General features: G+C 40.3%; 1 protein-coding gene across 1 annotated transcript; it reads right to left on the minus strand.

Moving 5' to 3' along the window:
* Window positions 1-9,066: 9,066 nt before the first annotated feature.
* On the minus strand, window positions 9,067-17,512 carry slc25a33 (solute carrier family 25 member 33). Its single transcript, XM_061736317.1, has 7 exons — window positions 17,310-17,512; window positions 14,878-15,051; window positions 13,376-13,453; window positions 11,944-12,044; window positions 11,604-11,670; window positions 10,028-10,308; window positions 9,067-9,930 (listed from the first exon to the last, which is right to left on the minus strand). Exons 1-7 carry the CDS (start codon window positions 17,348-17,350, stop codon window positions 9,731-9,733), a joined length of 942 nt encoding a protein of 313 aa, XP_061592301.1. The 5' UTR covers window positions 17,351-17,512; the 3' UTR covers window positions 9,067-9,730.
* Between the last annotated feature and the right edge of the window lie 210 nt (window positions 17,513-17,722).

Here is a 17,722-nt window from a genome sequence, read left to right on the forward strand (position 1 = left end):
TATAATGCAAATATATTTTTTGTGATCAAATGTTTTTATTTATTTTTCATGATTTTCTTATCAAAGGTGGCATCCACAATGATTTTAAACAAGCATTATCACATTCTCAGCCCCTTCCAAACCCCCCCTTGGACCTAAAAAGAAAAGAATAAATAAATAAATAAATTGGTAATGCAGAAAAACATATACTACAAAGATAATAGAACAAAGGATAAAATAAAACAAAGGCAAAACATAATAATATCAAAAACTGGACAAGGATAGCTGCAAACAAGGTAATCTATGTCAATTTTAAATACATCTTTTGAGTTTGGACTTAATTTTATCTGCTGCCATAAGCCAAAATAAAATATTTTGTTGTTTTGCATTATGGATTTGGGCTGTAGATATTTCCAGGTAGATAATTTCAAGGAAGGTCAAATACCAATGGGAGATGTTAAGTGTGTGTGGTGGTTTCCATCTTACTGCTATTGTATAATGCTAATATATTAAAGAACCATATACATGGACGAAATTTTGATTTCTGAGGTGGGGGGGACTGGCTTGAGAAAGGAGGGGGAGGGGGTTGAACTGCTTGAACAGTGCCATGATATCTACCTATAAAACTATAGCCTAGAGGCTTTTAAATACAAAATTGTCGTAGACAGAAATTTCACAGACACAAGTATCCAAAAAAATAAACTTTTTAAGAAAACTAACACTCTTTCAGTTCACTGTGTTTTCTAGTTCTTCTAGTTTTCTATTGTTACTTTTAAGTTCACTGTTCCCTTTGTGGTTTGATTGGTTGTAAAGCATGTAGCTTTAATTATCATGCATGTAGCTAAAATTATCACCCAATTCTGTGTTTCACCTTGTTAGTCAACTTCACTCCAACTGTATACCATCAATTTTACACTTATTTTTGGAATGTATAGTCTATAGACCTCATTTACATAAAATTATACCCAGTACTCGAGTTTAAAAAAAAAATCAGGGGGGATGGTGGATTTTATCATATGGGGACAGATAATTTGTGCTGATTACAAATAATATAATATATTACAAATAATAGCACTGACCAAAACACCTGCAGAAATACTGTAGGAATGACATAGCAGCAGTTAAATGCAGCCTTCTGTAAGCTTTAAATATCCACTGGGCTTACATCAAATACATCAAAACACAAAAATAAAAAACAGTTTTCTGAACTTATCAATATTATTCTGTCCTTCACAGGATAAGTAAAATGGATCACTGCAAAAACTCAAAATCTTAACAACAATATTTGTCTTATTTTTAGTTAAAATGTCTCATTTTAGTCTCATTACACTTAAAACAAGACTCATCATTGGAAAAGAAAACAATTTTCACCTGTTTCAAGTAGATTTTCACTTGAAACAAGATTTTTTTGCTTGTAATAAGAAGATAAATCTTGTCCCCACTGGCAGATCTAATTATTTCAAGTGAAAATTTACTTGAAACAGGTGAAAATTGTGAAATAAGTTATTTTTGTATTGTTATTTTTCTGGTGATAACTCTTCATTCATTGAAATGACATAAGGGATGGAAAGGGTGGATGGCAGTTTTACAGGGGGGATGATTTTGACCGTTTTTATTTCCCCCCTCAACTCCAGTACTGCCTACGGCGTTGGCTCTGCGTCGATTTAACGCGGAACCATAAATCAGCCGGAGCTTTCCCCTCCGGATGCTCCCGGATGCTCTTAGAGCCTGAATTATGGTTCTGCGTTAAATCGACGCAGAGCCTACGACGTAGGGTACGCGGCGACGTGCACCGTACGGCGTAGGCTCTGCGTTGGTTAACGCGGAACCATAAATCAGCCCGGAGCCTTCCCCTCTGGATGCACCCGGATGCTCCCGAGAGGACTTTTAACCCCCTGTAAGTCATCTCAGTTTACTCTGGGAGGACAATTTACATTTTAGAGGACAAGAACCTCTCCCAAACGCTGCTATGAAAACATCACGGATTGTATTTTTTTTTACCAACTACTGAAAGATTTTAACCCTTTACATTCTAGTTTGATTACACAATTACATTTTGTATTTTGTATACATTTTTTTATATAATGTGTTGGGGCACTGGGATTTTTTTTTTTAAGATTAAAAGATACCAAAGATTAGAAACAACATTGATGCTGATAAATCACGCCTAAAAACATTACTGTTTACTGAAGCGTACTCCTAAACTAGACAAAATTCCCGGGAAATTTTGAAGTGCCACGGACTACTGCCGGATGATCGCGGGGCTTATTTGCACCCATGAAGGTCAAGGACTCGATACTTAGTCATTTGACACCACCCATGACTCTCTATGTCAAACCATTCAAAAGTTATTACAGAAAATATGTAATGAGCTAATAGAACCGCTAACAAGACCGCTAACGGGACCGCTAACGGGATAGCTAACAGAACCGCTAACGGAACCTCTAACGGGATCGCTAACTGAACCGCTAACGGGATCGCTAAAGGGATCGCTAACGGGACCGCTAACCGAGCCGCTAACGGAATCGCTAACCGAGCCGCTAACAACCGCTAACGGAACCGCTAACGGGGCCGCTAACGGGGCCGCTAACGGGGCCGCTAACGGGGCCGCTAACGGGGCCGCTAACGGAACCGCTAACGGGACCGCTAACGGGATCGCTAACGGGACCGCTAACCGAGCCGCTAATGGGGTCGCTAACGGGACCGCTAACAACCGCTAACGGAACCGCTAACGGGACCGCTAACAGAACCGCTAACTGAACCGCTAACGGGATTGCTAACGGGATCGCTAACGGGACCGCTAACGGGATCGCTAACCGAGCCGCTAACGGAATCGCTAACTGAGCCGCTAACGGAACCACTAACGGAACCGCTAACGGGACCGCTAACGGGACCGCTAATGGGATCGCTAACGGAACTGCTAACGGGACCGCTAACGGGACCGCTAACGGGACCGCTAACGGGACCGCTAACGGGATCGCTAACGGGACCGCTAACGGGACCGCTAACCGAGCCGCTAATGGGGTAGCTAACGGGACCGCTAACAACCGCTAACGGAACCGCTAACGGGACCGCTAACAGAACCGCTAACTGAACCGCTAACGGGATCGCTAACGGGATCGCTAACGGGACCGCTAACGGGACCGCTAACGGGACCGCTAACGGGATCGCTAACGGGACCGCTAACCGAGCCGCTAATGGGGTCGCTAACGGGACCGCTAACAACCGCTAACGGAACCGCTAACGGGACCGCTAACAGAACCGCTAAATGAACCGCTAACGGGATCGCTAACGGGACCGCTAACCGAGCCGCTAACGGAATCGCTAACCGAGCCGCTAACGGAACCGCTAACGGAACCGCTAACGGTACCGCTAACGGGACCGCTAATGGGATCGCTAACGGAACCGCTAACGGGACCGCTAACGGGACCGCTAACGGGATCGCTAACGGGACCGCTAACCGAGCCGCTAATGGGGTTGCTAACGGGACCGCTAACAACCGCTAACGGAACCGCTAACGGGGCCGCTAACAGAACCGCTAACGGGACCGCTAACGGGATCGCTAACAACCGCTAGCGGAACCGCTAACGGGACCGCTAACGGGATCGCTAACGGAATCGCTAACTGAACCGCTAACGGGACCGCTAACGGGACCGCTAACCGAGCCGCTAACGGGATCGCTAACCGAGCCGCTAACGGGATCGCTAACAACCGCTAACGGGACCGCTTACGGGATTGCTAACGGGACCGCTAACGGGGTCGCTAACTTGACCGCTAACGGGATCGCTAACTGGACCGTTAAGGGGACCGCTAACGGGATCGCTAACAGGACCGCTAACAGAACCGCTAACGGGACCGCTAACACCAATAACACTACCATCCCATAATAATCACTTACCATCCCATAATAACACTAACATCCTATAAAAACACTAACATCCCATAATAACACTAACATCCTATAAAAACACCTGCCATCCCATAATAACACTAACATCCTATAAAAACACCTGCCATCCCATAATAACACCTATCGTGTGTGTGTGTGTGTGTGTGTGTGTGTGTGTGTGTGTGTGTGTGTGTGTGTGTGTTCATCTAAGGTTAAAAGGTCAGGGTTCAGATTTCTCCATTTTCCAGGTTATACTATGAAGCCTGTACTGAGTGAGTCATGTGACCAGTTCTGGGTCAGTCTAATCAGCACAGCTGAGCTGTGGTTGCTAGGGGCAACAAGAACCTGATACAGAGGGAGCGGGAATGACTCAGCTGGATTTTCGGTTGTGACAAACCTGAAATCACTCCACTTTGCGCTCAAACCGTAGCTCTTAGCAGAAAAACGAAAACATTTTGAGAAACGGAGAACCCACCAGATTATCTAAATGTTATTTTCATACAGATATTCCTTAAAATGTGTTAGTAACGGCAATTCGAAAACAAAAATGAGATTTTTTTTAAGAAAACTTCATTTAACATGGGAGTCAATGAAGAGCAAGACAGGAACTGGCGTGTCTGTTGGCTCCCCCGTTAAAATTTTGTGCACACCACGCCTGTCAAAGTCACATTTTATGAATCACAAAACCTATGTCTATATTCTGACCAAAAATTATCTGTCTACCTTTTACGGTTTGGCCGTGACCTCGAGTTACAAATAAGAAATCATGTTTTTTTTTCAGTGTAACTACACTCTAGCAAACTGACTCCCGTGCTCTAGATTTGAAAAAAAGTGATTTCCAGTCCTCGCTTGAGGGCTCATATCTTGAAAAGTGTACATTTTAGGAAAAAACAGTTTCGGGTTTGGAGAGAGAAGAGAAGTTTTCCTCCATTTTGAAGTTTGAATGACGTTTCTACGTGCAAGTATGAGAAAGATACGTGACTCAGAAAAAAGGTGAATTTTGTCTTTTTTCTCGACATTTTCCCATCCGCTTATAATGGCGCCATTGAAATGCATGGGAAAATCTCCCCATTAGTTTGGAAATTTGGAAATGTTTTTGCACTTCGTGCAAAAACTATTCGTGCCATCGTTCTGAAAATCCACAGGACTGTAGTTAAATTCAGGGCCTACAACTTTCTAAATCGGTTCAGAATTTTTCGAGTAACGGTGTGCGAGTGGTGAGGCCCCAAACTTCACGCAATGCGTTCCGGATGGGGCAAAAAGCGCACGTTTGTGCACGTTGCGCAAAAACGTGCACGCCAATCGCTAATAAAAGTCATACCCATCGATTCCCGATTAAGGCGCACGTTTCTACGTTTTTACTTTTCGCGTTTTCTCAAAGCTGTAGGAGGAGTAGCCGGACAAAGTTTTTACGGAAGAATATATAAATAATAATAAGCCTGAGCAATAGTATGAGTGCCTCGTGCTGCGCACGAGGCACTCCTCCTCCATTGAGCTTGCGCAGCTCAATGGAGGAGGCGTGCCACGTGGCGCAGCCGTGGCACTAATTAAATACTTACCTGCTGTATTCTACTGCCCTTATTTTTAACAACTTGTGCTTTTTATTATTTTACCTCTTTTCTTATAATTTTTTTCCTTTATTTGGTATTTAAGCATACTCTTAAATTAAATACTTTCTGAAAACCGCGAATGAGATGTGTACCTGCAGTACTCTACTGCCCTTAGTTTTCAGCAACTTGTGCTTTTTATTATTTTACCTTCTTTTCTCATAATTTTATTTCATTTTATTTGTTATTTACTGTTTAATTGTGTCTTGCCGCTTTTAATGTTGATGTAAAGCACTTTGAATTACCTTGTGTTGAATTGTGCTATATAAATAAACTTGCCTTGCCTTGATGCATTGTTAGTTTGTGCTTATGTCACCTGAGTGGTACAAAATAAAAAACCTTCTCAGTTTTCATGAATGCTATGGAGACCAAAATAACCTTTTTGAAACAGACTATTAATATGTTGTGTTTCTGCTGCAAAGCTGGATATTTTAACACAAAGTAGATTGACTCACTTCTGGCAACCAGTCAATGAACTGCAATGTTTGTTACTTCCTGGTCGGCTTCAACCTGAATGGTGCTTGCCTTTGACCTTCAGCTTTTGTCCTGCTGGGTCATTTTCAATACCTTGGAGGGTTTGTTTTTGTTGGGTTTTTTTTAAATTTGACTTTGTTCATGTGTTTGAAACTTTTATATACAATATTAAAATTAATCATTCTATATTTGTTGATGTAGTTATATATATGTAGCTATTTCTGTTTGATTTATTATTTATTTTTTACATTGTACCACAAACTGGAATATCCTGATGAGTTTATAGTTTATTAATGATTTTAATGAGTTTTGTACTCGGTACTCGATTTCTAAGTAGGAACTTTCAACTGGAAGGGCATCAAAAGTCATAATTGTAACACTTACTTTGCCTGCAAAGCATTCGGTGCAAAGAATTTCTCCCTGTGACAGTTATGTAAGGACACCACGTCAGCCAGTCATTATGTTCTGAAAGTAAGCAAATATTCCTTCAAACTGATATTTTACTGTGAACAGTTGTCCTTAATGCTACTGTAAGTCAGTCATGCACAGTATTATTTTGGTTTGTTTTGTTTCATCAGTACTGTGTGTATGTTGCAGTGTGGCTATAAATACCACAACACTGTGAATCAGTATTGCAAATGACGGCAGCAGAGGGAATGGCAAATCTGACGTCTGGGCTGGTTAATTTTCACACTTTGCAACTGGAATGTGGTCAAGTTGGATGTAACGCTACTACAAATTCAGAGGGCTCTCTTTTTTTTTAATTTGTTTTGTTTTTTAAGTATGGTCATCTCCTCTGGGCAGATCAGGAATGCAATCCCATCACTTCACACCAAGATCATCTCCTGGCTGGAATCTCAGCTGGGTATTAAAGTGGAAAATATACGTCCTCCAAGTGGCTGCACGTCCTCCAACTTCTTCACACCACGCGAAAACATGAACGTTGGGCTGACGTGGTGGTTCATCTCTGTGTGACCCTGTGATGGACGGGTAACCTGACTCGCGTGTAACTCATTTCTCACCCTGTGGCAACTGGAATATATGACGTTCTAAGAATAGAGCAACTTTGACCACATCACAACAGGAAAGTAACCTGACCATATGTTGTTACACAAGATAACTATTTAAATTTTTTGGCATACTGGCTCATGTTGGGATTTACATTTTGACATAACAGACCACATTCTCCCCCACTTTGATTTAGTTATAGTTTATGTTAAAATATTTTTTTACAAATACAATTATAGGCCATTTGAGAAAATTAAAACACCTTAATAGTGTCTATAAAATATATTCTAATGAAATGCATTTCAGTTTTTAAGACTTAACATTTGACTATTGCAGTTTTAAAAGCTTAAACATTTAGATTTAAAATGCCATGAGTTGATACAAAATAGTTTTTAAAGTTTTTAATGGGGAAAAACCTAATCTAGGACTGGTTGAAATAATTGCCTTTTATACATTTTAATGCTAAATAAATACACTACCAGACAAAAGTTGGACACACTGTTTCATTCATGCCCAAACTTTTGACGGGAAAGAAAGCACAAGGATTTTTATGTAAAATTTGTGTCCCTTTAAAAAGTTAACCAACCTTCAAGAGTACCAGCACTATCCATTACGATACTAATGCACTATAAATGGCTGTATTAGTAAACCCAGATAAAACCTATTAAAAGGAAGAAAAACCTAGAATGACCACTGACCAATGAATAACATGAAATTGACAAAATAAGTTATAAACAATAATTTTGTAAAATCTGACTCTTGGAAATAAATCTGATTTTAAATTGTGGTCCAACAGAATCATTTCAAAAGACAAATCAATGACACTGGCTTTGAGATATTAGTTGGTACCCACAACTTAAGATCCACACATTTTGAGACAATCGCTGCAATTAGCAGCACTGTAACTCTCATTAAGACGTCTGCACATGTTGCCAAGTATTTTTGCCCATTTGTCATGAGCAAGCTGCTCCAACCATCTTGATGTGATTTGTTAAAAAGCTTCAGTTTTCCCTCATCTGTCCAAAAGTACCTTCTCCCAGAAGCTCTGACTCCTCCATATGCATTTTGACAAATTCCAGTCTCTCATTTAATGATTTGCTTTAAACAGTGGAGTCAACAACCAGTCACAGATGACGTGAACCCACTGATTAACCTCGACCTTGCCGTTCACCTTGAATCTCTTTGTTTACCATTCAAATTGTCATCTATAATTGTCCTCTCTCTTCTCCTCAGACCTCTTTTGCCTTCTCTTCTCCACGTTCAGGGTGGTGCACACCGTGATACCAAATAGAGTGATGACTTCATCCCTTTCAATAGGCAGGCAGACCGATTACAAGTCAGGACACTTGCTTTGCTAATTAAAGGACACTTTAATTTAACATGTCATTATGGTCTTTTTTCCCCAAACTTATCCAGGGTACCATTACTTTTGTCCACGTCTCCACATATCAAAGGGATTATGTACATTTTAGAAAGGAACGTGACACCCTGCTTCACACAACAGTTCCTGCTGCAGTTTCCCACAAGCTGTACCAGCGTCTTGGTCTGTCAGGCGTTCTAACCAGTTACAGACGACAGTTTGGCCGAGTCAGCCAAAAACAGCAGGAACAGGACATATTTGCTGAGTCATGTCTGAGTCCTCACACACCAAGTGACTAACAAATAGAGCAAAGCATTTTTTCCACATTTCCTTTCTATGTCCTGTCAAGGGTGACCAGTCTTTCCTGGGGCCTGCGGTGAATGTCTTGTCTCCCTTCCTTTTTAAAGTAGCTGTGGTTTTGAAGGCAAACGATTCCAAAAAAAGGTCTCTACTTGTAGTTTGTGTTCATGAGGAAGTTGTTTTACTTATGGTTGCTATATAACCTGGCTGTCCTTAGCCAGTGTTATACAACCTTATTAAACATTCACCAATTAATCTTTACAACTAGTATCTGAAGTAAAGTGCCAGTGCAATAGCTATTTACATATTTTCTTTCACTTTACACATAAGGCCTGATTAATAATAACTGGGATTCATCTCTGGTAGTTTTCCAGTGGCAAGTTTCTAATCCTTGTAGGATTACCATCCTGTTTTATCCTCGTGCCTAACAAATCACTACAATGTGAACATTATTTCATTATTAAGTGATGTTTTTATGCATTTTATTGAGACAAAGGTCAAATAAGTCTCAAATTCTTATATTGTAAAACTCAAGGATCTTCTTCACAAGAAAAAAAAAACAAAAAAAAACACACAGATAAAGTCTGCAGATATGTACATTTATGGAAAAATATGACAAGTCTCTTTGTAGCTCAAACTTGTAATTCAACAGATCGTTTAACAGAAATCTTAAAGTAGCCTGTCCTGTTACTGCCTTGCTGAGAACAGCGATATTGCTATGTCTTTAGAAAGATATTCCTTTTTTAACTCAGTATCAACCTCCTTAGCTGTGTTACAATACAATGGTGAAAAGAAAACGAAGTCATAAAATAACAAAAACAAAAATAATTTAGTTAACTTAAAACTAGTCCCCTACAAAGATGACCTTTTTCCACAGGTTTGGAGTTTCAATAAGTTCCACGACTTCTTGCATTATTTTTGATGAACTCCTAACAAGCTTTATAATTAAATAAGGTATATAGCTCTTTGGATATCACTACAAGCTGCTACTGTTCCTTCATAACAGTCTGTGTAGCACCACATGAAAAGCTGTAAGTGCTATATTTTCCAAAAGTCCACCCACTGGGTGGCATCTATTGTTTGTCCCAAAAGTCCCAAAATTCAAAGGAGCCTTCACTTGGAATCTCCGAGCAGGTAGACGAGGAGTTCATAGGTGGAGAGGACGATGGCCGTGTTAGGGATTTGTCTAATGAGCTGTGGAATGAGTCCTCTGTAAAAAGCTGCATAGCCTTCCTCCACGGCTATCAACCTCCCGGTCTGGAAGAAGTACTTGTACTTGCTGCCTTCCTCGCGCAGTCTTGTCCGGATGACCTCTGCAGACACAAAAGGTAGTATTTAGTTTGCAACTGAAGAATATTTTGATTTGACGTATGGTTGTTGAGACTGCAAGTGCTGGTTGCATTAATTTACCGTGTGGATAAGCGACGCAAGATGCGCAGCCCTTCGAAAAAGCCGCTGCCATCATCAGCCTCAGGAAGTCCGAGGCTCCTTTCCCTTTTTCACTGTTCGCTGAGGTGAGCTGGCTGTTAGCGATGTGTTTCTTCAGCGTTTCATAGATGAGGAAGCAGATCATGGTCTCTGAGATGCCAGCGTAGGATGCAGTAAGGCCACGATAGAAGCCCCGGATTCCCTCCGTTTTGTAAACATAACGTGCACACTGCAGTGCATTCATCTTTTTCTCTCCTCTGGCTCTGAAAATAAAATGAGTCAGGGTCATTAGTTGCATAGGTCACACACGGTGAAGGGTTAAATTAAAAAAAAAAAAACTTTCTGTTGATCATCATCTTAACTTTAATTAATCAGTTAAAACCATCACAAGATACATGTAGACATCAAGTCTAGTTAACCATCCAAGAGTTGTGTACATATACCGTATTCAGTAAGTCTTAAAAACTAAATATTTTTCAAATCAAATTACATGCAAAGTATGTTTGGGTTTGGCTTTTTTTTTTAAATACATTGAAAGAAAACCACTTGTCTAAGGAATCAGTAAACCATCCATTGCAAAACAGTTAATAGTTTATCATTTTCAGAACCAACTTTACAAAGTTGGTTCCAAAGTTACATGTGACAATCATTAACTGTAGAAAGGCTTAATTTTGTTTGTGATGTGGCTTCTCATTCACCAGTGATGGTGTCTTCAGGTGAAGTAAAAGCTTTACTTTACTCAATAACAACAGCACTGATATTGCAGTGATATCAGCATCAGGAATAATTGCTTTTGTTTTTTACTTTTCAACCAGTATTAACATTTTTTTTTCCTCTCAGCTATGCTTTGCACACATTGTTAAATCTATTTAATAATAATATCTATTATAAAGTGTGAGAATATAGACAATGAAAGACTTTAGTGATATACTTCATGCAATGTACTGTTCAATGTTGTGCATATGGCAAATATTACAAGCACCGTGGCCACGTCTCACTAGTATGTCTGAATGAAGCTGTCAGGAATAATGGAATAATGACCAGTGTCTAAATGACTGAATGCCATCATTTTGATGGCAGAATGAAAACCCATTTTCACACACGTCATGTCTGAAAAGAACCTCATTGTGTTGAATGAGCAACAACCCCAACAGAAATTATTTTAGCCTCCATCTCACAGACTGTGCACTTGAATGTGTGACGAGTTTGTGTTGATGTACACACATTCATTCTTAAAGGACACCAAACAGATTGTTCTTTGACCTCTAATAATACTCCCAGCCTGTCCTTGGTCTTGTAAATATAGACTGCTGCATGAAGGACAGTGCGTCAGCACTGCGTATTTATGGAGACGGGTCATATGCCCAGTCCCACACGCTGCACGATGCCAGGACAGTGTACTGACGACAGTCCGCCTTTATAAGGCTCCTGCTAAAGGTCACATTATACTTTGACCTCAAAAGTCAGATTGTTTTACACAAATCTGAAACAGATCACTTCTGTGTGTCTAGATGACAGACTCAAAACACGTGACAGGTGCGTTCAGGAGTGCACGTACTTTTTCTCCAGCTGCATCCTGGTCTTGACCATCCAGATGGGGTTCATCAGAGAATTGGTAACAAAAGCTGTGAACAAGTTTTACAAAATGTATAAGCATAATCATCTCTAAAGATATCTGAAAATATAGTTCTAAGAATTTAGTTACCATTATTTAAACATAACCACACACAAGGCAATATTTACTATTAGGTTTAAAAACTGTTCATTTTGCCAGACTTACGCAATCCACGGGCTTTAAAAATGTTTGTATAGCACTGGATTGCCTTTTATTTTATTGTTTGTTATGTTCAGGACATACACGTACTGTAAATATGCATTATGTAGAGATAAAAGCTCACCTCCAACACCAGCTGAGGACATGTGCACCAATCCACTGTTGGGAACAAACAGCCCATTGAATACCTCTTTGGACTTCGAGTATGCAGCAAAGTAAATGGCTCTGAAACAAAAAAGGAAAAAGGAAATTTTAATGAGAGCGGCTTTAAATCAGCATGTTATTATACAATATGTGGATTTAAAAATGTGTCTTTAAAACGGTTTGATTGTGTTACAGCTCAGTTTCGCTGGAGAACCTTTGACCATGGGTGTCCAGAGCAATCTGGTTCCCAGTACCTGGTCACCCTGCTCTGGTTCTGGAACAGACCCCCCCCCTGCACTAGAATGGGCTGAATAAGCAGTGGGCACAAGAGACGCCCAGAGAGCGGCTCTGAATGCAACCCTGTCCAAGTTGGCCAGCGGATTGATAAGGACATTGGAATTACTGCATTCAGCTTAACACAATCAACATATAGTTGAAAATGAAAGTACAGCCCCTCAATTCTAACACCAAGTATCTGGTCCCTATAAAAAAAATGAAATCATGTGGTCCTCATCAGGTCCAGCTAGTATGCAGATGTGATCTCAGAGGAACCACATGACATATTACATTTGTCATCATTTATTCAGCAAAAACCAAGTCAAAAAGAAGAAGTAGTCCATGAGAAACTAGACACATCCTTACTGCCTCAAAATAGAATGAAGAGTGTAAATATCAGCAAGTTTCTGTTAATAAACAGCCTTTAATAACCAGGTCTTCAGCTTGCGTGACATTTTCACATGAATGTCGCATATAAAGAACAAGAGCATTTATTTCCCCTTTATATGGCAGTTTACTCCCAAGATGAGGAAACAGGTCAAAGTCCTAGCTCTGTTGACATTAAAGATAGAACAAAGGTGAATTTGAAACTTCACAGGTTAAAGTTTTGCTGTTGATTTATAATCATCAAGATATTTCCAGTAAGGCATGACTTATTCTCTGCAACACAAGCTCATTCGTTTTACAAATACAAATACTCAGGGCTATTCATGGTGACTAGAGCAGATACAAACTGCAGCTCAGCCACTGCGTACTGCTGTATGAGACTCGGAAGTCTTTTTCATAACAACAACTTCCCGTTTACACAGCAAGTTCAAGTTTCCAACCATTAAAAATTAAAAATATAAACACAGGCGTCTCCCTCTTGTTTGTCGTTGCTGGCCATGTTGTAATACACCCTGAAATATCCATACTTTAAAATATAAATGTCATGTTTTTTTAATTATCTTTTATCTTTATCTATTATCTTTGAATGCAAATATATTCAATTATGTATTGATGTTAACTTTGACACTTACAGGCAGTCATCACATAGCCTCATCACTGTTTGAACTACAAAGATAGTGAGCGGATGCAAAATAAAAGATGAATTTGAGCAGTAAAAATGTGTAACTTAAAAACAGAATTTGCTGTACCTTGAAGGGGCAACACCTACAAGGTTTGGCCCCAGTCCACGGAAAAGAGATCTTGGTCCCTCTTTTTCAAGAATTGATCTGAAATGAAAGAAAAAGGGCCATCAACCACTGAACATAGTAAAATATATTACCATGACAAAACAACAAAAAAAACAACAAAAAAAATCCCCCCAAAAAAAAAATCATGTTTTCGTAGTTTGTCTTATATTCTTCCCAGTGGGAATAGATATGATAGTTCACTCCTGCAGTGATTACATCAGCCAGTTTTGTGGATTCTATATGAGCTCGTTACCCTGGGTAATGTTTGGCATGTAGGGACAGCCTCACGCCAGGCACATCCACACAGAAGTGTTTTGATTCTTTGAAGAACGTGATCCTAATTCTCTACATGACAGTCTGCCCGACCAGAATATATTATAAAAAGACAGAGGGTACGACAGGTTGGGCTGGTTTCTATAATGCACACCACAGTACTGAACCAGAAACTCCCCTTCTCTTTCTCTCTCACCAACACAGGACACCTCTTTTAGGACACCTCTTTTCAAACAACGAGAACATAAAGAGACACCCCGACCTATTTTTAGGTAAACCAGTGACTAATCTCAAGGTTTCAAAAGCCGTAGAGTTTGTGTAAAGTCCACATCAAATTTGTGTGTGTGTGGGAGGGGAGCTTAATTAAGTTAAAAATGAAACAACACTTGAAATAATTGTTTTGTAGCGACAAAACACTGTCTATGTAACTTATACAGCCTGCAGCAGCTGACACCAGTCCAGGCAAGTACAGGTTGTGAACCCAATGATCCAAGTGTAATATAACACTGATGCAGCACGTGGACTAAAACCTTCCCTCGTGTGTTTCACCTACTGGGAAAGCTTCTAGTCTTCCAGAGCTAACCTCATACAAAACACATCCCACAGAGATTTGTTTTATCCAAATCATGAGGCCTGGTGCAAAAAAAAAAAAAAAAAAGAAAGTGTTTATATCTACCCAGACATCTGGTTAATGGCACGAAATATCATCAAAATAGAGTGTATTTAATCCCTACTTTACAGGATTAGGTGCCTTGATTTTAAGACCTTGGAAGCAGAAAGCAAATGACTGATTCTTCAAGTATTACAAATGATATCTATACACACATATATACATACATACATACATACACACACACACACATACACAAAGATCTGTATAAGACTTTATAAAACTAATGAATATTTAAAAAAATAATAATTCTAGCAATTTATTATATAAACATCATCAAGAGGAATTCTTTAACATTGGGGTCTTTGGTTACAACACTAGTTAAGTGCAAACCTACAAAAATAGTGAACAACAATGCCCCTCCTTATATGGCAGTACTGATGAATAGTAGCGTGCACCAGATGTCAGGAAAAACACTTTGTCCCTGTGATTTCCTTGTGGAAAAAAAACACAACGTCTGAGATTCTCAGGAGACGGTATGCTACATCACTGTTAACAACAACAGAGACAAACATCTTACCGTAGGACTTGCAACAGCCCAGGAGTGACGGGCCCTGGTCGGATAACCCCAGTGCCACTGAGGGTACCAAGCTGAACATGGAAGACAGGTCGAAGGCTGAGGCCAGAGGACTGCAATCGTGTCTTCAAAACCTCCAGGGGACATGTCACGATGGCTCCCACTGTGCCACTACATCTGAAAGTTAATTACACCAAAAAAAAGGATAATAAACACTGGGAATGTTTAGGATCTTAAAAACAAAGTGGATAATGTGGCCTTTGGATGTATTAAACATATACGCAAACATTTTCTTGTACTGAAAGGCACTCAAATGTTTTGACAAAGGAGACTTTTTCCATCAACACATAGCTTGAGAGCTACAAGTTCAGTGACCAACTATAGTCACAGACATACTCCCAAGTGAACTGAAAAACATCTGGCATACAGGGTTTTTCAACTCAGACACTAATTACACACGGAAAAGGACTTTCAGCCTGAGGAAAGGCTGCTTTAAAAACAGTGCTTTCACAATTTCTGTGCAAACAACTCATGCAGTTGGTTAGTTGAAGTTTTCACGGTACATTCTTTCTGGACCATGACACATTGACAGTGGCAAGCTTAGAAGTCTGGAACAGATTAGATTAAGTCTTTGAGACATGGCGTGTCTCAAGGAGACAGTCAAACATCTTAGAGAAGGTAATGCCTGACCTAAATGTCTTATTTGCCGTTCCCTTGTCATGCATCTACCCCACCCAGGTTGTTGTAATACTCAGGGAAGAAACTCTTCGTTAGGTTTTTGCATAACGTCAAACAAAGACATGCAGCCATGTTGAAACAATGCAGGGTTGCGTCTGGAGGCCATAAAATTAAGAAACCTGGGGAGCAAGTGCCAACCAAAGTGCACAACTGCTTTGTTATTATAGACGGCATTGGTTCATGGGTGTAGTTCCCGGGGGGGACGGGGGTGGACATGTCCCCCCCAATTTCTGAAAAACATGAATTGTCCCCCCAATAAAAATATCCTAAATTATTCAAAATTGAACAAATGTATTTTCAGACTTAAAAGGTTGAATATGTAGAATATTTATTAAAAATATATTTCTAAAAAAATAATACATCCACGGTGCGTTTTGAGGTGTAAAGAATGAAAGTATTGCTATGCCATACATTTTTTTTTTAGTCTGAATTAATATTTTTAAAATTTTTGACGGGCTCGAGTCGAGCTGTTTAGGACAAATAAACAAGAAAAGTAAGCACAATAAATAATTTCCTGTGCAGTATTTTTTGGCGAGCCTTTACCAATTTATGGCATGGTATGATTTGCATATTGGCAAAAAATTAAAAATTAAAATCACGTTGGTGTCCCCCCCAATCCTGACATCGGATCTGCACCCCTGCATTGGTTAATTGGTAGAATACATTCCAGTGGAATTTACATTATAAACCTTGACTTTTATGGTTCTCCCCAAACAATTACATTTTTATAAGGGTGTCACATTATCCTATACATCCACTGTGTTTCCCTTGACAACCGGTAACCATAGCGACCGGCTCTCTTCTTTAATGTCCGGAGCTCGTCAAAGCGTTTCAAGGGTAAAATGGCGTCATTTACACAGAACAAGCCGATGTTTGAAAAGTGTGACCCTAACTGTGAATGCGAGCCACGTGGCTCCTGGTTATGTGACAGTTCCACAGTTCAGGGATTTGTTTGTGTGTTTGTTTGTGTGTTAAATAAGATATTTGGTTGAGGTGAAGAGTTATCATCATAGCCGGAGCTGTTACATAACAGTGAAGGACGGCTCGGGCTAAATCCGGCAAACGACGAACGAGGTCCAACCTTCTGCTAGTTTGCAGGTATTATGAAACACATGCCATTATTACATCACCCAAAAACGCACCGAAACGCAACAATAACTCAATATTGGACATGTAAGGGAACTGTAGTGAAGGTTTTAGTTTAAAAACAGAGAGGGAACTTCCGCCATAGACGTGCCGGCCGGCTGCTCCGCTGCTCATTGTTTCACCAAGTCGAGGTTATTAAGACCCTAAACGCTGCTCCAAACCTCACACCTTTGTTTTAAATGAATTTAATTTATTTTGACAACACATTTTCGTCTGAAAATTAAAAAAAATGTTGAGAAACGGGTTTAAAAACGTTTAAAAACGCTGCGCCGACACGAGTTAGCCCGCGACTATGGCTGATTTATGGTTCCGCGTTACACTAACGCAGAGCCTACGGCGTAGGGTACGTGTAGGCTCGTAACCCTACGGCGTAGGATCTGCGTCGATTTAACGCGGAACCATAATTCAGGCTTTAGCATGCTGGAGGCTAAACATGTACAACATTTACACCGTTTAAAGCGGTTAAAACAGAAAAGCACCACGCCCTTTGTTAAGAGCGCTCTTTACATAACAGTTACAGATAACTTGGACGCTTAAAGCGTGTGTCTTACCCCCCGGCGAAGAGGTGCAGCAGCGTGTCTTTCTGTGCCATGTTTTTCCTTTTTCAAAAATTCACCATGGTCTCACTTGTCCTCTGTTTGAAAAGCCGAGCTAAACGTGTAGAGAGGATGTAACTATTCCAGCGCGCTGCCTGGTGTGGAGTCGGCCGGCCTGCATCAGCTGTCAGAGGAGGGGGGTGAGGGATCAGCCCCGCACTGCCGTCACTGGGCGGATGGGGGTGTTGTCCCTGACGTGAGCCACGTGCTGCTGCTGCCACCATTTGCCCTTTTTCAAGTTGTTACACAATTACTGGGCTCAACATAGCTGCACAAAAACAGCTGCACAACTAGGGTGGACTAGGGTGCCAACCGTCCCTAGAAAAACGGAATTTGTCACGTATTACTGTGAGAGTCAAAACATAAAA

Source organism: Cololabis saira, chromosome 12 (genome assembly GCF_033807715.1).
Source record: "Cololabis saira isolate AMF1-May2022 chromosome 12, fColSai1.1, whole genome shotgun sequence".
Classification (NCBI taxonomy): Eukaryota; Metazoa; Chordata; class Actinopteri; order Beloniformes; family Belonidae; genus Cololabis; species Cololabis saira.

What these genes read in the sequence shown, in the direction of transcription:
- slc25a33 (XM_061736317.1), bottom strand. Translation starts at nt 17,350, where the DNA reads ATGGCACAGAAAGACACGCTGCTGCACCTCTTCGCCGGGGG. An exon ending in GTCCTCAGCTGGTGTTGGAG is followed by an intron (nt 11,671 to 11,943) that starts GTGAGCTTTTAT and finishes ACTTGTTCACAG; the next exon opens with CTTTTGTTACCAATTCTCTG. An exon ending in TTGCGTCGCTTATCCACACG is followed by an intron (nt 9,931 to 10,027) that starts GTAAATTAATGC and finishes TTGTGTCTGCAG; the next exon opens with AGGTCATCCGGACAAGACTG.